Source organism: Meleagris gallopavo, chromosome 8, assembly GCF_000146605.3.
Source record: "Meleagris gallopavo isolate NT-WF06-2002-E0010 breed Aviagen turkey brand Nicholas breeding stock chromosome 8, Turkey_5.1, whole genome shotgun sequence".
Lineage (NCBI taxonomy): Eukaryota > Metazoa > Chordata > Aves > Galliformes > Phasianidae > Meleagris > Meleagris gallopavo.
Genome location: NC_015018.2, coordinates 23,915,669 through 23,935,428, shown reverse-complemented (window position 1 = coordinate 23,935,428; position 19,760 = coordinate 23,915,669). Strand labels below are relative to the sequence as shown.

Genomic DNA, 19,760 nt, shown 5'->3' with positions numbered 1-19,760 from the left:
TTTTACTATTCTCTGCATGTATTTAAATCAAAAGGTACCTATGGTTTTCTCAGCAAAGGGCTGCCCCCAGAAGTAAGAGGTATGCTTAAGAGCAGTTGTATTTATACAACCTGGGTTCACAAAGTAAGAAACCAAGCACAATCTAGTCTGTGCCAGCCAGGCAGCAATCCAGTCTCTGTCAGACAACTTCACGTTGCCTCACTTGATGCATCTTCCTGAATATTGAGGAAAAGTATCATGACTGGATCATCATCATGCATGCCCAGCAGGTCAAGGGATGTTATTCTCTCCCTCTGCTCTGCCCTGGAGAGGCCATATCTGGAGTACTGTGTCCAGGTCTGTACTCTTCAGTTCAAGAAAGACTGGCAGCTTACAGAGGTAGTCCAGGAGAGGGCTACAGAGATGATGAGGGGCTTGGAGCATCCCTTATGACAAAAGGTTGAGATATGTAAGACTGTTCAGTCTGGAGAAGAGAAGGCTGAAGGGGTATCTTACCAATGCTACCTAATGGGCAGGAAACAAGTGAATGGGACCGGGCTCTTTTCAGTGGTGCCCAGCGAGAAGATAAGAGGCAGTGGGCACAAACCCAGATCATAGGGAGTTCCATACAAACAGGAGGAAAAAATTTTTTATTTTGAGGGTAATAGAGACTGGAACAAAGTGCTCGGAGAGGCTTTAGCATCTCCTTCCCTAGAGATATTCAAAATCCATCTGACCACCTTCCTGTGCAGAGAATCTGCTTTAGCAAGAGGTAAGACTAGATGATTTCCAGAGGTCCTTTCCAACCCCTACAACTCTGTGTGAATATAAATGAATACAAAGACAAACGTAAAGACAAAGTCTGAACTTCATGTTGCTTCATTTCACTTTGATAGCCTACATCACCTTTGTGCTTTTACACTGTGGACAAATTTGTTCAGTTCGCAGGATAAAACACAAGCAACGTCCAGGATGCTCTAATTTGCACTTCATTTTTCTTCTTTCTCTTCTAAGCACATGAGAACAGCTGAGGTGAACTACACTCTCCAGATATGAATTACTTTGAAGGAGCAGGAGCAAAAATGCTCTAAAGCCATTAGTGCAGTAATTAACACCTCACAGGAAAGCATATATATTTGAACACACATGCTTTGTATTTTGATTTATTTTTCCAGTGGCTAATATGGAGGGGAAAGAAAAAAACAAAACAAAACAAAAAAACAAAAAAACACAAAAAAACACAAAAAAACACAGAGCACTGGAAATAGAAGTAGTGTTAAAACCAAAGAGCAGGTGCTTCACATTCACTACAGCTGGATCTCTTTGCAAACACATATCCAGCACATTATATCTGGCTTCTCACATCCATGCATGCCTCACCAGCTGTCTGTTTCTTTCAGCACTGTCTTTATACAAACACCAGTACCATTTAAAATCTTTACATCCAGTTTAAAAATGGCATCAAATCATTCCATGACATCAGACAAAGAGACCGGTCGTTCCAGCTTCCTTCAAAATCCTGGTTACACTGAACATCTGAATGCAGAAAACTATTTGACATTTGACTAACTCCTTCTTACTGTAAGCATTTGATAGTATGAAAGGAGTCTATTTACAATAGCTTTGTGCTTGCAAATGTCACTCAAGCATCATCAGTAGCCTGGCAGCAAACCACCTGGTGCCTGCCACAGCATTCTGTTTACAAGGGGAGGGAAAGGTTACATTGGGAAGTACAGCACCAGTACATTATGTGATTGTATCCTCAATCTTCAGTAAAGATTTATAGTAACCTTTCAAAGGAAGTACTGTCTAACAGGAGACACTAAAATTCAGGAGTTTTGCCCTATACCAAAGATGTAAGATTGTCTAATATAGAAGCCTCACAAATAGCTGTAAGAAGTGAAGATCCCACCCAAAACATGCACACATACTTGACAGATTAATGCAAAAAACTTAAATGGTCTCCTCAGCACATTTTTATTTCTTTCCACAGTCTAAAGATGACAGAAACTGAAAAGAGAAAAGAAAAACTTGACAGGCTTTAAGCCTAAAATTTGTAGCTTGATAATCTGGCCTATGCTGTAGCTTAGTGCTGAAGTAGGGACTACTGTTCCAGAAGTGGAGCCACATTTACATGTCACACTGCACTCACATTGCTCAGCATCTTTCAAGACACACGAGTACCATATCAGAGGTCGAAGTCGCAGACATAAGAGTTGTCTCCCTAACAAAAGCACTTAAAGTAACTTAAAAAGAGGCACAGCAGAATCCTTCATCTGTTGCTGCTCACTGATTTCCAGATTAACAAACTTCAGTATGCAAGCAGAAAGCTTTGTACACAACAGCCAGCTGTTGTGAGCTGACTCAGAGTGCTCAATGCTCACAGACAGCGCAGCTATCACTAAGAGCTACAAATAGAGTTTTTAGAACAACTCCACTTCTCATGCCAAACATATGAAAGAAGAGAAGAATCTGAGTATTACCACTACTGAAGTTTCTATACCCATGATTGCCATACAATTCCTTTTAGCAAGCTGGTTTTGTCACTGGGTGAATTTTGAAAATATCTAAATCTGCAAGGTGAGAGCACCAAAGGACATCATAATTTCTTCACAATCTCTGGAAACATGTGGTTCTAGACATTAGTCCTTTAAGCACCTGGCTCAAGTATTGCTGAAACATGAAATCAATTGCTCACCTTTTGATCCAGACTGTAGGCCAGGATCCACTCCTCCTGCTTGGGGTGAAAGAGCAGACTTTGGATATAGAAGTTCAGACGATACTTCTGGTATGTAGCTCCTTCATCAGAGCTGATGAGAATGCTGCTCTCAATGTCTGGATCACTGAGAAGCATGATCTAAAGAGGAAAATGGAAGGAATAATGTGTGAATGGAAAAGCAAAGCTAAATGTCATTTTACAGCTCTAATTCCTATTACTCATATTTAGAACATTGTTCAATGGTGTAAAGGGCCTACAGGATTTCCCAAATAATTTGTGTTTTCTAAATGTTTGGTTTCCATCTTGTTTGGTGATTCATTCACTGGTGATATTGTAATTTCATTTTTTGTCCAAAAAAAAATCAGAAAGTCCAAGAAAGAAGATGCCATTATGATATCACTTAGGCAGAGCAACTTCAGAGAGCTACATCTGGCTCTTCCTGGACCCTTCTTTAGTCTATTGCTTCCCTCCAGAAATGTGGAAATCTCTCCCCAGAAGTAGACAACAGGGAACTCCTGAGGTTTCAGGCTCGTTATTTGATAGTTTGCAGAGCAACAAACGAGAGTATCACTTCACTGGAAGTAGAATAACTATGTGGATCATCTGCTGGCACCTGAAATTAGTCCACAGGTGCACGTGCAAACATTGCTACATGACCTTATACATCACACTTCCAATCCATACAGTAGGAGAAATCCATTCACTCATAAAATACATAATTTTCCCCAAGTACAAGAAAGTGTATGACCTCAATTTGTACAAGGAGAAAAACACTTTTGCATGTTTGATTTTAATTAGAAAATTATTAGCGATATTTTAAAATGGGTTGATTCCACATTATCAGATGCCATGCTCTATGTAAATGTTATCAAGAAAAATGTTGTGGATACATTAACACCATCTTATTAACATCTGGAGAAAACAGCATCACATTAAAGCAAATGCCAACACCATAAAATAAAGGCAAACAGTGGGAAATAAATTAGAGCCATGCTAAACACAGCAGGTTATTGATACACTAGCTGAAACAAATACAGAAACTGATTTTCAGCAGGAAAACAGATTCAGGAGCAGCCATTTCTAGCTAGCTGTGAAATGATCAGCTAAAAGCAATCCAAGGCAGTTTCGTTACATTTTCATATCCAAATAAACTCTTCTCATCCACCTTCAAGACTATGATTTTTAGATGCATGAATTTTCACAGCAATTATTTAATTACAGTAAGTTAGTTAAAAAGAATGTTAAAATCCTTGGTCTGTTAGACCCTGATCAAGCAATAAATAAATAAATAAATAAATAATCAGGGCTTGTTTAACCTCAAACAGCTCATTAACTCTATGAAGTCACCAAGGAAAGTGAATATAATGCAAATTGTTTCTGATCCTTTCCATTAAGAAAAGGAAAGTGCCAAAAATCTAGAGTTGAAAGTTGTCCCAAGATGAAGCCACCTGTATAAATCCACCTTGAGCTCATAGATCCTTCAGCACTTCTCATATTGACAACCAGCAGCCTCATAAAGCAATCCCCACCTGCTCCCAGAGAAGAGAGAACTGTAACATACTTCAGTGAAAATTGCTTCTGCAGAATGGAAGGACCTAAGACTGCCAGCACAAGAAGTAAGAAGTTATTCCAGGGAGTTGTTGCATTTAAAGAGAGGATAGTTTGGGAATAAAGATTTTTTCCACCTGATATCACGAAAGATTACAAAGTTAATAACGAAGATTAAACGGTCACTATTAGCTGTCCTATGCTCTCATCCGAGGACAGAATTCTTAACAGTTGCATAGACCTCACATAGTAGAAATGCAAAACATCCACTCTGCCCTTTCACATATGATCCTCAATACACAGTTGGGAAGTTCAAGAAATTGGTCAGATGAAGTGAAAAACACAATTTTTCCACCAGATGGAACAAACTGTTTGATTTTGTTAACCCTGGAAGCATAGTAGTGGTTGCAAGATCACACAATAAAACCTCTCAGCTAGGAAAATTAACAGTCAACCTTATTGGAAGATAAAAGGGAAAGCTAAAATAGGTTAACAGATCTTGTTGCAAGTGCCATCACATTAGTCACAAACCATCCCTCAGTCAGTGCTTGATATCAACACTGCAAAAATACTCCTCCAATGTTTTCAAGTGGAAAGACAACACACACAACAACTCTGTTAGCACTCATTCTTCCAGGCAAGGCTAATTAAACACAAAGCAGGAGGTTCCAAGTGAGAAATAAAAGGCCACTGGCTATAAAGCAAGGACAGGTTCACAGTTTTGTTCTGGTTAAAGCAAGAGAGTTGTGGCAAACATGAAGATTTGGCTTTATGTTACTATTGCTTCTCTCTCTTCTCTGCTGGAAGTTAGTGGGGGGATGGAACAACTTTTGGAAGGGGAAATAGCAGATATTTGTCAAAGGCCCAAAACTGCCACTTCTCATTATGGAAACAAGGTGAAGGATCCACCCCATGTGAGATTTAGATTAATTGCTTTTCATTAAGAGCCAATAAACAAACTCCGGTCAGAATGAGCATTTCTGCCAGCACCCTGTGTTGCCATTTATAATTGCCATAAGGAAGAGCAAAGGAGTACCAGAGAGTTGTCAAATGTAATTTATAGGTTTCTAAGACCTAATCATTTTCTATAGTATTAAATTAAATTGCAGCCTTTATTAAAAAGGAAATTGCATTTCAACTTGCCACATTATAGAATATATACATACACACATATATAAAATGTATTCTAATATATAAATAATAATATTAGCGCTATCTTCAATTGCTCTCTTCTCCAGTTTTAGCAGAGAGGAGATGGAGAGGCAGGATGGGGTGAAGGGGAAGTCCTTGAAAACATATTTGAGATGAGAGGCTTTATACTACACAGGATTTCCTCTGCAGCCTGTAGCTTGGCCTCCAAAATTCAGTGAGCAATGGCAAGCACCAGACAAAACAAACCAGACCAAAAATCAGCCTGAACTTCAGGTAGTTCCACAGGACATGAAAGCCAAGGAAGAGGGCTGCCTGGCATGTGGCATGTCTCTGTTTAAAGCGGGAGCTCAGAGGACATAAAGAGCTGTTCTGAATGAATTCCAGAACAACAGGCACTGGCAGAGGAAGTGCAAAAAAGTTATATTCTTCAGGTAAATTACCTTGCCTGAACAACAAAAACTACACTAAGATTTTCAGCACATGATCAGGAGAAACATCCAGCTCTGAATCCATGAAGGGAAGGAAATGAGCATGGGCTGCAGGCAGAAAGAACAAGGAAGAGAGAGGTGTCATACGTAATATTTGCCATATTATATTTGGTTCTGAAATTACAGAAGTAGCTAAGAGCCATTGGCATTCACCGGAGAGCATGTAAGGCTCTCAAAGGAGCTGTGAATGAATTCCAAAGTGGACATGAAGTGATGCCACATCACAAATCCACTACATGGGAATGCCCATTAACGCAGCTGATACAATAAAAACTAAGGCAAGATTTGTAACTAGAAGTTCCCACTACTCTGATTAAAATTCCAGCTGCATCACTGGGTTAACACAAACATCTTCTTCAGGCCTGGTTTCACACAGATGGTGTCACACTCCTCTTCTTCTGCTCCAATCTCACCAGGCACAAAACAGCTGTTACCTGGAATACTGAACCACACTAATAATGAGCTAGTACATTTCTGATGGGTACAACACTGCAATGAGCCCAGACTACTGGCTTGGAGTTATAAGTAGCCTGAGCTCGTGTCTGTCTAAATCTGTCTACACAGCCAGGCTTAACACTTCCCTATATCTTGGCACTCAGTTCTTCTCCCAGCACCTTTCATTGCTCTGCCCTCACTCTAAAGTCTTGCTCAGCACATCACCTCTATCCTTCTTCTATACACAAAGCACAAGAACAGCTACCCCCAACCCTTCATCACGTTACAGGTTATAGGCAAATATCTGCAGCAATAGTGTCACTGCGTTACATTAGCAGGAAGCCTTCCAGTAAGTGAACAAAGAAGACAGGTTCAAAATAAATGACTTCGTTCCCAGAAATAAGTAGGTATCATTAAAACATTATGTACTGCCTCATGATTTTCCTCTGCACATCCAATGTGCTTTTGTGGTTTCTTTCATAGTTCCTAGTCAAATTCTCATTTCCCTACTCAAAGTGCTATTATAAAGAGAAATAAACAAAACAGAACAAAAAAAAAAGTCTACCTACAAACCACTCAAGTCTCCATAGCTACCAAAAGAATCCCAGGTCCATAGCACTGCATTAGCCATTTGCTTTGGAGCACTGCCTTGCCCAATTCTGTGACTCAGAAAGTAGTTCTGTTTTTTCAGTGTTGTTTGTGGCAGAAACTCCAGGTTTCCTGTTTTACATTTCACACCTTCATAGCGATTTCTACATTGAATGTTTTAGCTTTTTATTGTTTTGTTTCGAAGAAACACTTAGACCCTCAGCTGCTAAGTACACTGAATCTTTTCAAAGCCAGGCAGAGGGTTTTCTGTAGACATGGCTTTATCTACAACAACAACAAGAAAACACAACTTTATTACTTTGAAGCTTTTTTTTAATCTTTGCTTTCCCATTTTGATTTAAATCATATTAGCTTTGTGTTTAAAAAGCTGCAAAGCTTCAATAATTTATGCTGAAACGTGAGTGCATGAAAATTGTTGTATTTTTGGACTTACAGTGTCCATTAAACTTGTTGAAATTAAAAAATAAGTAAATTTGAAATTATATTTATAGGTGTAAAGAATTTATTCCTACAGAACATCAGATCACCACACATATGCAGTGTGAACAATTTGGAAACTTTCAATGGAAAAACTAATCTAAAATGCTTCAAGTAGTGACATTAAAGTCTGACCATATGAAAAGTCTCACTGGAAAATTTTTGTTGCCCATTCTTCTCTTATCCTTTCTCCCTCCCTCCTATATTATTACTTCAATTTACTTGTGCAGCATGCCAAATGCCCACAGAGATATATATACACAACTATCTTTAGAACATAGCTACAAAGCATTCCTGATGCCCTTCTATGCCAACGCAATGGAGAACAGATGAAACTCACTGCAAACAAAATCTCATCCTTCTTTCCCCACCATGTTACCATTCAATGGAAAAACTTCAGTTTATTTAAATTAGCCTATATGTCTCTAACACAAAAACGTACACAAATACCTGTTTCTTACCAGAAAACATGACACACATAAATAAGCACTTAGCTTTAAAAAAAAAATAATCTTGCATTATTGTGGAATGTTTTCGAAAGCACACACCATCTTTACACACAGTTTTATAGAAGTTGTTCAGAGCGCAATATTCCTGCTCACTGCTCTGTAGTTAAATCATCTGCTGTAACTACCAAAAGAAAGCCAACCTCTACTTCCCAAAACTAAAACCAGCATATCAGGAAAAAAGGGAGATGACAGTGATAAAAATCTGCTCTCAAGAGAAGCCCTGTTTATTCAACATGCAAATAGAGCCAAGAAGAAAGCTTCCCTGGTAATGTAATTACTGTAATACACCAGTACTACTTGCAGTACAGCATGTGCACAGATGAGAAGATTGCCATCTCTATTACACTCAACCCATTTCTTTGTCATCAACAGCTGTGATAAGAGGGACCACGGTACTTTAGGACACCAAAAGAGACAGACGTGAGAGGGGCAGTAAGCTTTCACATCATTACCATCATTGAGTCCAAAGAAGAGTCTTTGCAACCCCTTGTGTTACACACTAGATTGGGACTTCAAGCTCCTACTTGCTTCACATGGCTCAAAAACTTCTACAATTTTAAGGGCAACCTGTGGGCATCAGTCAAGCAGTAAAGATGCACTGAGCTTTCATGAGAGATAAATTGCCTGGACCTAACCCCTTTCAACTTCTTGTAACTTCACTTCTTATTACCTGAAATTTAACATTAATAACAGATTTAATTAATGAATATAGCACCAGATAACTATCTCTCAGAACCATAACACTGTAATCTTAAAGGATGAAGTGCACTGCACTCACTTTATAAGGGTTTATGAAGCATGTGTTATAAAAGTACCTCAACCATAAGGCTTTTATACCTTGGCATTCACTTCGATACAATCCCATAAAATTCAAGCAATCTTTAAGTGTTAAAGGTGACTTTCACTACTGTATTTATTATTGGATAATGAAAAATGAGTCAGACATCCATAGAAAATGAGCAATGAAATAGAGTTTCTTGAGACTTTTATGCTGGATCTGCATTACATGAACCATGACCAAATGACCAAATAGCCCTCTTAAGACCAAAAGGCACTTGATGCTAGCCTCTTTCTAGAATTTCCTTTCCATCAGGATTTCTATGTAATGACAAACCAATATCTACTCCACCAGAATTCCATTGCTCATCACTGAACTTCCAGATGTCAGTAGCTGTTTGGGTGCATCTAACACCTGAGAAAGATCTCATCTGCAGTCCATCAGCTGTGGACTCCAGTAAGCTGGTTTGAGAAGATGGCACAGATCTCTGTCGGTTAAGTTAGGGGGACCCCATCTTAGAATTCCCTATCTTAACAACACTGAGAGAAAAAAATGAGAGCAAATTCTGCAGTTTGGCTGCATGCAGGTCCCATGCCTTCTTTGTAGGGTATTTTTCCTTTTGCAGAAGGTACATGAAAGATGAGCACAATGACGTAGAGAACAATAATCAGTGAATAAATATATATATTATTTTTTAACCTAAGAGAGTATGGTCTTCTTGCAATACTGCAACACAAAATAGGGTACAACTTGGAGGCTTATTCATATTTGTGAATAACCCTTTCTGAAATGTAATATATAACTTTTTTTATCTTTGTTATATCTGCATTCAGATAAACCATCTGCAGAAGTAAGAGTTAGCAAGTTTCAATGTAAGTTTCCTATATTATTCTGCCTAGGTATCAATAGCATTTTGTCAGTCAGGAACAACGTGAGCATAAAACTGCTGTTCAAACAGTACACCAGGATCAGATTCACTGTTACTTGAAAAAGAATCCTGTTATCATCAAAAATAAAACTATGAATTATAACTACAATCAACCTAACTTAAGCTTTGATTTGACAGGTCTTGGGACAGTAGTTCAAGGAAATTTAAATCTAGTTCATAAGGACTAGATAACACATGTGTCTGAATGTAATCTCGTGTCTGATGTAGTATCTCGTACACTACATATGAAACAAGAATGTACAGTTTTAGCTTATGCTACAGTCAGTTTGGCTCAGTCAAGGAAGACTGTACATTTAAGTATTTCAACAGTTCTTCCAGTTCCTTCTCACAATGACTAAAAAAGAGAAATGCCAAAAATACTTTGAGGAAAGTCTGAGATTAAGCACTTTTGTAGTAAAAGAATAATTATCTATCATCCTCCTGTCTGAAGATCCACAGGAATTATATCATCCCAGAGTTTACGTGATTAACTTTGAGGTAAAACATTAGTAAAAACATGACACAAAATGAGGACCAGCATCACCTTACCTTCCCAAAACAGAGACACAACAGCCTACAAAGTTTGTTTACAGTGAAGAACCCTGGTTAATACTTCTGACCTCTGTTGTTTTTATATCTAATTACATCCAGATTGCAACTACAGCTAATTCAGGTTTGTACAAAAACTAAACAATCGCTTGGCATTGCAGCCATACCTGCCTTAAATTGCCAAATCAAAACAAAGCACTTGAACAGAATGCTAAACTCATACACTCCAATCCCTATGGAAAGAAAACTTCATTTAATTACCATCTCCAGCAGCTGTGCAAGAGCACAGATGCACCTTACAAGGATGCCCTGAGGATCAGGAGCAAATCAAGGCTAAATTGGATACAGAGCAAGAACCCCTGAAGGAAAACCACTCTACCATCCTCCTTGGCAGGTGTGAAAATGAAAACATATCATGACTCCAAGGCTTAAGCCAAGTCAGAGCTGGGAGCAGAACTCAGGCACTAAGACTGTTGTCCTAATCCCCCCATAACACCAGTCCTAGGCTGGACGCAATTTGCATGCACAGGAGCAGGATAAGTCATCATACTAGACCCAATAAAGCAGAATATCTCAAGGTTTGTTCTGGCCTGCTTAGCAGTAAAACAACATGTCTCTCTGCTTTCTCTTGTGTTTTTGGCATTGGACACATGTACTTTTCACTTTTAATTACAAGGCACAGCAAGCATTTGCTTGTTAAATTTCAGGTGCCAGTAGGGATTGGAAGCCATCCAAAAATCGTGTGTTTGACCTGGTAAAGAGTGACTGATTGGCAACAGCTATGTGCTTGGTTGTAAAACCTTTTCATTGTCACAGCAAGTCAGAGTTTACTCAAAGTAAGTTCACCTCATTATTCTCTTGTTATAGCTGCACATCCTTGGGCTCCCCACAGCTCATCAGTGCAAAGACCTCTGACACAATAACCCCACCTTTATGTTGCTATCTTAGCGCTACATGCTGTTCACAGAGAGCTCCCATTCAGCTGTTTTGCCAAAGGCATTTCCATATCGCAACATGTTCAAGCACAGTGCCCCTCTGTGAACAGCCAAATGATTATAAGCATCACCACTTAAAGCCAAGTTTGTACAGACCCAGTTTGGCCACATTTGGATTTGAATAAGAAGTCACCTTGCTAGTGACTTGAGGCAACAACCAGTGCTGCCATTGGGAAAAGCAGACATTGTATCAGGAGATAGATGTAAAGCTGCTGATCTATGGGTGCTTTGCTCTCAAGTTTGGTTTTCTTCATACCATAGCTATGCACCATGCCTTTTTGCTCTTCTCAGTTCTGCATAGGAAACTGTTGCAACATCCAACACACTGCTTTGTGGTCACCAGCTTTTTCTAGTGGCACAGAAAAGCTCTGATCCCAAACTGTATGCAGAGAAAAAGGAAAAGCAGTATTCACTGTTATAATTATATGCTATTTGAGTAAATGCATGGTTGTACTATTCTCCACAGAACTACAAAGTAATTTTCACCATTATGGTAACTTACTGTGTAAGCAGAAATAGTTGCAGAAAATAATGTTATCAGTAGGGAGAGGCTGTGCACACCAGAACTGCTGGAAATGAGAATACCATTTATATAAAAACACTCCTCTGATTATAGGCCTCACTTGGAAGAAGACTTTAGACTTTACACGTGGGAATAAGTTTACTCACAGTGGTTGCCCCATTACAGAAAACAAAGAGATGTGAATGGATAGTTCCTCACGAGGTAAACTTATGCAGCCCATATACAGCAGTCTGTTTCATTTGAGAACAGTAGAGTGTTTCATGACTCTTTACAAAAATAAAAACTGTGTTATGTATCTCCCTTGAGGCCATTAAACCTGAATACAATTTTAAATGCATCATTGCTTTTCTACTGCTTACACACTTAATTTTTCTGCTTTTTAGTCAGAATGCACAGAGAACAGACAACAGTCAGATTTATCAATGTTCACATACAGATGCTAATAATCTATCTCAATTTACTTACCCAGTGCCTATTACCTGTGCTATTTTAAATGCACTTCTCTTCCTAACTTCCCCTCACTGGTTCAAGTCAAGGAGGTAGGAAAAGATTTGTTTTCTGGATAGGAAGTTGATGTAAACAAAAATTAAGGCTTAAAATTACAAAACATGATGGCATTGCACTGCTTTGCACAGCAGCATTCAGCTCTAACCTACTCACTGTGGTTGCAAGCTCTACCTGCTAACTCAGCCACCAGGTCCTAACATCTAGGAAAGTTCAGGACAAAGGAACAGAATTAATAACTGGCAGCTCACTGACTTTCACATTTCTCATTGTATTTGCAAAAGTAACTCCCAATTATACAATTCCAGCATTTTTATTGTGAAAGTCTTGGCTATGATTACACACTGAGAAAGTGAGGCATTGCCTCAGTGACTTAAAACTGTGGCCATTATGTCTTATTCCAATACGGTCACTGATATCTTGCAGTCTTGGGAAAACAACACACGCTGCTCTCAACATCCTTTTCCACACATATACACAATCCCTGGCCATTGCAAGGCTAGTTATTAATAGCAAAAGAGGAGAGGTAGCTGGTAGAAGAAATACAGGTTTGATCTTCAGCACAACCTTAATATTTTGGTTTAGAAATGTATTAGCAAAAACCAGAAAATTGCTGAGCTGACTCCATCTTTCCATCCATTCCCAGGACCCAAGCTCTGTGTTCATCACCTCTACATTACTGGTGCATCTCTGGACATTAACACCTAAGATTTGCTGCTTTATTACAATCGCTTTTAAGGATCGCATTGGCTTGCCACTGCATGGCTCCAAAGGAGCCAAAATATGTCAGATAAGCTTTTTTGTTTGAAAAAGCAGAATCGGCTTTTGTTACAAGAAAGAACTAAAAGCTTATGGAACCCACTGCAAAGCAGCACCTGTCTATCCTCAGACAGAAATGTGAGGCTTGACAAAGTGTTGATTTCCCAGACTTACTGAAAAACTATTGCCTGATTTTCCTCTCACTGCATCTGTGCTCCACTTAGGAAATCTCTGTCATTACTCTAAGTTCACCAACATCTGTCTGCATACAAAGACATGGGGCATTTGAGGATGGTAGGGAACAAGGGCAATGAACCCTGGCTAGTGCAAAAAGAAATCTCAAACATTCTAAGATGTGCTGAAATGTTTCTCCAAAATCTAGTCCAGCTAAGCTCCATGAAGAAAAACTGCTCCTAAAAACAGTCAAGCAAAAGAGTCCAGGATTCACTGCTTCTTGAGGTAATACGATTTATAATAGACCTGAGCAGAGCAGAGATAAAGTTAGCTATTACCCTTACACTGTAAGAGGAAATGTGGATAACTGAGGAGCACAGATGTGGAAGGGGAGTAACATACAGTGAAGCCAAAGCTCTGGACATGTTGCTGAACTTGCAGAGGCCACAGCACTGTGGAGCTCAAGCACTCCAAGTAAAAGCGTAGCGCTGTGTACTGTGCATGGCTAGCAGTAACAGTAGGATACTCTCCTTGGGAAGTCCCATTTAACAAACTTAAGCTCATTTTATGACAAGGCTACCTATCTAGTTGAACAAGGGAAGCCAGTAGATCCAATCGTTTTGAATTTTAGCTAACATTTTAATGCTGTTTTCAGAGTACACTCCTAGACAAAAAAGTCCAACGTACCACTTGACAGGTACACAGAACAATGAGTAAACAATTGACTGATGGGTTGGGCTCAAAGCAACATTGTAAATGGTATTATAACATACTGGCAGCCAGTCACTAGTGGAGTTCCCCTGGGCTCCATTTAATAGTCAGTTCTCTTCTATAAATGATCTTGTTTCAGGACTTGAATGTATACTAAGTTTGCAGAAGACACTAAATTAGGAGGAGATTTGACTCCCTCAAGGATGGAAAGGCCTTGCAGAGAGATCTTGAAAATTTGGGAGGACTGAGCAATCACCTACTATATACAATTTAACAAGTGTTGGATTCTGCACTTAGGACAGAACAATCCTGGATATATCTGCAGACTGGGTGACAAGTGGCCAGAGTGCAAAATCACAGAAAGGGATCTGGGGCTCTGACTGTCAACAAGCTGAATCTGAGTTGGCTCTGGCAACCAAAAGGACAAACCTGGGGTACTGTAGGGTGCATTAATCCCAGCATTGCTGGCTGATCAAGGGAAGGGATTGTCCCACTCAGCTCTGCATGGATGCTTTCTCACTGAGGGCACACAATTATAAGAAGGACATGAATGATTAGAGAGTGTCCAGGGGAGGGTTGCAAAGATAGCAAAGTGTCCAAAGAACAATATGTATGAGGAGTGCGTGAGGTCACTGAGTTCATTCAGCCTAGAGGAGAATAAGGGGAGGCCTCATGATGGCCTACAACTCCTCATGAGAGGAGCAGAGGGCTAGTGATATGACCTGAGGGAACAGAATGGAATTACATCGGGGAGGGGAAAGTGTTCTTCACCAAGAAAGTGTGAACAGGCACTAGAACAGGTGTCCCAGTGCAGAGGCTGTGACACCAAGCTGATAAAGCTCAAGAAGCGTTTGGACAATGCTCTCAGAATTACAGCTTGAATTTTGGGCAGCCCTGTGGAGTCCAGAGGTGGATTCAATGATCCTCGTGGGTCTCTTTAAACTCAGGATATTGTGATCCTGCAGACTCTGCTCATCAGCTCATAGCAAATTCACTCAGTGAGAAGTACTGAATTTTTTTATTCTTTACTTTGGAAAAATTGAAATAAAAAGATATTTTACCATGGATTGTCAAGTTTTAAGGTTATGGTTTTGATGGGTTGGTTTGGTTTGTTGTTTTGTTTATCTCAAAGAAAAATAACTGTTCTCCCAGTGAACCAGACCTAATCACTAACGATTGAGGTCACAATATTATTGAGACTCACAAGGATTCACATGCCCCTTTTCCAAGGGCTTCTCTCCACCCATTCTATTATTTTCCTTCTTTTTTTAATAACAGCATGCTGACTCATTATTATTGATTGATTATCCTGCTGTCTGTGAAGCACCATTCCCCTCCTCGTTAATTCAAAACTACCTCATTTTTCATACTTCATAAATTAATATATTATTGGAGCTGCAGCTGTAAAGGAGATGGCAATGTTTCATAGAGAGGCAGGGAGGGTGGAGAAAGGATGGAAATCTCAGAAACCAGCCCTATGTCAGGATCTACAGCTCAGCCTGCCCTGCTGAAGGGTTGGATATAGGCAGCCCCTAAAAGGTGATGCATCCTGACAGTCCCAGTTTGTACCTGCAACCAAGGCAGGACCCTCAAACTTCTACAGGTTTGCTCTGCTTCACTTCACAAAAGCAATGGCCATGCTAAGTGACAAAACTGCAGCTTTATTTTAGTGGATATTATAACTTCTGATCTGTCCTTTAACGCTTGCTGGGTAAATTAGAACAAACTGCCTCTATTAAATACTGTCAGCCAACTCTGGAAAGTCCATATCTAAATGTGGATGTGACCTTTTCAGTTTTACCCCATCTTTACAACCATCCCTGAGGCTCTGCAGGAGCCTGACTTCTAGAAATATGAGGTGAAGTAGGCAGAAAGCAGCAGAAGAGATCATCTGACTGCTAAGAAGCCAGAAAAGGCAGCACCTATCATAGATTTGCACCAGAATCCATCCTGCCAAACTAAGTCTTACCTGATAACTGGCCCTCCCTTCTCCCTGACACATTAGCTTGGCTTTCTCCCATTCTCCTGTTTTCTCTCCTCACAGCCTGACTCACCAGCAATTCCAGTAGACAATGAGGTACAGTAACCAATGAGGTACAGTAACACCCTCCTCAACCACTCCCAGGGTTTTTTCATTCATCATCTGAGGACAATGGGAAAGAAAATTGTATGTTTAAAGCTGTAGATAGCTATATTCACTGTTCACAAACTGTGCCAAAGAAACACTACTCCTTCACTTGGTTCTCGCTCATAAAGCAAACTCAGGAAAGCATGTACAGTAAGTCTGGTCCAAAGCACTTGAGTTCTGTTATGCTTTTCCATAAAATCTGTGCCTGCTTTCATTCAAATAGTCAGTTTTTTTTTATGATGTAAAAGTATCCCTCATAGCCAAAGCTCCAGACAGCAGCTAAGCTGGGATTTCAAGATCACAGTTCTCATCCTTGGTAGATAAAAGATACAGCAGGTGTCTGGCTACTTTTTTCTTATTTTACTTAAACATCTCGTGTTGACGCAGTTACTTTTATCAGCTAGACTTGCAACATCTATGAAGACTAAAATCATATTTATTTAACGAGATATTTTCCATAAAGTCAACTTAGACAGGCCTCATTTTAGTCTCTATTAGTTGAATCTTATATTAGGTTTCCATTTGCTTTCAATACCTAACTCAGCACTACTCAAATGCATATTAAATGAGTTCAGAAACCTATAAAGAAAATGTGAGTAAAAGTTATTGTAACGAATAAGCACAAAGCTGTGAAATACAGACACATAAAAGTATACACAGGCAACTCTAATTCTGGGGTTTCATAATATATGAATTTTTCCTCCTCATGAGCACGTAAACAATAACTTTCAATGTAGTATCATTAAGATATGTATAAACAGACACATACTCATCTTTCTTCTAATCCTTCCCCCTCCATCTCCATTTCAATAATGCTGTATATAACTATTTTGTGAATTATCTCAACTGTTTATTTTTAGAAACAGCTGACATTTTAATGCACCTGTTTTTCAGAGAAATGACTGAAAAAGTCCCAGTTTTCATGTTCATACATACTGAAGGATAGTCTTTTTCAAGTACAACTATCAGACTGTCTCTATTTAAGAAAGAGAGAAACTTTCAACATGAATTCTCGTAAGCTTGGGACTCTGTGATACCTATACTGACAAATGGTTGCATCCTAGACAACAGTTGCTACAAGAACTCCAATTGTCTCTGTGATTTATGTTAGGTCAGAGGAACTAAAATTAAAATCCACATGCAAACAGAGCAGTTTCTTCTTTCTTGAAGTACAGAAGCCTACAGGTTAGGCCAGGTCCTAACAGGGCATCCAACATGCCATGCCCCACAGTCCAGATTACAGCAGAAGAAGGCACTCTCTCTCAAAGGATCCTTTGGCTATCAGGCTCACAAGGAGGCACAAGGAAACAACAACAGAACAATATAGATTTGGGGCTACTGAAAAAGACCCGCCCATACACTTTCCTCTGCAATCTACTGCGTTAGCAGGGAGTTGGACTAGATGATTTCCAGAGGTCCCTTCCAATCCCTACAATTTTGTGACCTTATATTTTAAGAGTATTCTACTAACACTTGTATTTTGCTTTTATTTATCAATATTTTTCATTCTCCTATACTCTCAAGAAAGAAGAAACTACCCTCTGTTTGTATGCAGATTTTAATTCTGAACCACATATAAAACAGTAATAAATTAAGTCTACTACCATAGGGAAACTATATTTCTTACTTTGGAAAGGTCAGAGAAAGATACAGAGAAAATGAGACTTCTCTGAATTCAAAAGAGGCAGTAAAAATCCTTTTAAAACGAAAAACTCTTCAAGTCCTCTTCTCCAAGTATTACAGCATCTGTAACTCAAATGAGCTCTTTTACAGTTTCAGGTCATGGTTCTGCAAACATTTACAAAAATTTTCTCTTTTCCTAGGTGACAAATTCAAGCTGAATTAATCAGACAAGTAGAGAGAAGCCCATGCACAAGAGCTCACAAGACTGAACCTCGTAGATAAAGAACATCATGTCACACATCCTCTGACTGCCACAGAAATTGTGTGTGACCTTGAGGAAGTCATCTTTGCTTCATCAATAAGTAAAGGGAAATAATACTACTTCATTCTCTATTTAAATCGTCGTAACTGGCAACTAATGGCAACTGCCCCTGAAGTATATTTACCAGACAGAATGTACTGCAATGTTAATGAGATCAGTCACATCTGTGCAGCCCACTGGTAAAATCAGAGAAGACTGAGCTCAGCTGATCCAGATGTTGTGTTTCAGACCTACAATTTTTCCTGCACAATTGTGGGAAACTTCTCACCACAAAGGCTCATGGCTAGGTACCGTGTGTTTAGAAGTGCTGGGAAGAACACCCTGTACTGCTCAATGGGTCTGGAGAAGGGTGCAGAAAAATATAACTGCAACTCAGTTTGCAGCTCAGGTACATAGCCCTATTAACAACAGCTGCAAAGCCAAGAGTTACTTAGTAACTGTATTTCACAGGATTAGGACTAAAAGACGGTAGAAAACATAATGGATGCTGTAATGGGTGCTGTGGCAAAGGATGGCAGCTCAGCTCAAGATGGGTTAGCAAGCACCATGTGCATGCTGGAACAACTCTTCATCAGCCTATCACACATTTGATGAGTAGGAGAAAATAAAATAAAACCTGAGTAATTCCCTGTGGGACCAAATGGGCTGAAAACTCAAGACAAAACCAAAGTGACTTCAGATCATGGGTCTGCCCTGAGGTTCCATCAGAGCTTAGGAATTCCCTTAGGAGATGTGTGAGGCCAGAATGGGGTTTGTTCTCAATTACTCTCCAAGTGAGAAGGAAGAAATAAAAAGGAGGTCAATGTGACTCGCACACATTTAGGATCTCCAACTCCTACACAAAGCAATATCACTCCCAACACACTGTCTAGTTTCCAGTCAGGTAGGTACATTCCTCTGTGATTCCAATATAACAGTCACAATTTACTTCTTCCTTCATTAACCTAAACTGCAACGCAGCACTGCTCTCTTCCAGCTCATAAACAGTTGCCTCACTTCACCCCCAAGTATCAGCACAGAAACAAACCAACCTAATTAGATTTAGCTTTTAGAGCTTCTAACTCTCCAAATATCTCTAAGCATTTCTCATTCTGATGGGCCAAGTCCAGAGGCACTAATAGGTATGAGAGGTGTCACACGTCCTTGGCTTTTATAGTTTCAGTCATTTGGTCCTTCCATTTCGACTGTATGACAACTGGGAAGCTGGCCTGTAAAACCATTTACTCAAGGCTCTTTAGCTGAGCACTGTGAATTAATTCCTTCTTTATGCTGCTTGCAACTACTGTTCAAATTCTTTAGCTAGAAGGTCTACCTATAAATAAAATCCCAAGTGCTTCAGTTTTGCTATAAGGAAAGAACTAGGGAATCCTCATCTCAGTCACTGTAGCTGAGTGATATTTATATGCTGATTTTCTGCACAGATAGAAAGTCTACAGACCTTTTAATTTTTCAAGCTACTGCCTATAACGATGGTAAGAGCACAGGAGAAAAACTAAAGATGACTGCATCCAATTGAATTGCAAAGCAAATTCAAAGAAAGGTAATTCTAAGACACCATAACTGTCATCACAGATCTTAAATGCAATCAGGACTTTACATTTATCCACGTCTCATCTCAGCAATGCTATATACAGGCAAGTACATTTTGGTTTGATTTTGTCAGTTAGAGTTGTCATTCTCTTCCTTTTTTTTTTTAATGCTTTTTAATTCCATCCTATCAACGTCCACAAGAGCCCCAAGGGTAGAGATAAAACTTTCTCAGTGGAAACTGGGTTTTCAGCTAAAAGCCTTCACCAATAATATTCACTTTACAGAACATTTCATGAGGAAAAAAAAAAAAAAAAACAACA

The 19,760-nt window shown here is 39.3% G+C and overlaps 1 protein-coding gene across 1 annotated transcript in view; it reads right to left on the bottom strand.

Annotated features, from left to right (window-relative positions):
• Positions 1-19,760, bottom strand: part of LOC100543937 (VPS10 domain-containing receptor SorCS3) — a 272,748-nt gene that overhangs the window by 123,283 nt on the left and 129,705 nt on the right. The window contains exon 5 of the mRNA XM_031554589.1: positions 2,678-2,836. Within this exon, the coding sequence (XP_031410449.1) occupies positions 2,678-2,836 (159 nt within the window). The remainder of the gene's footprint in view (positions 1-2,677; positions 2,837-19,760) is intronic.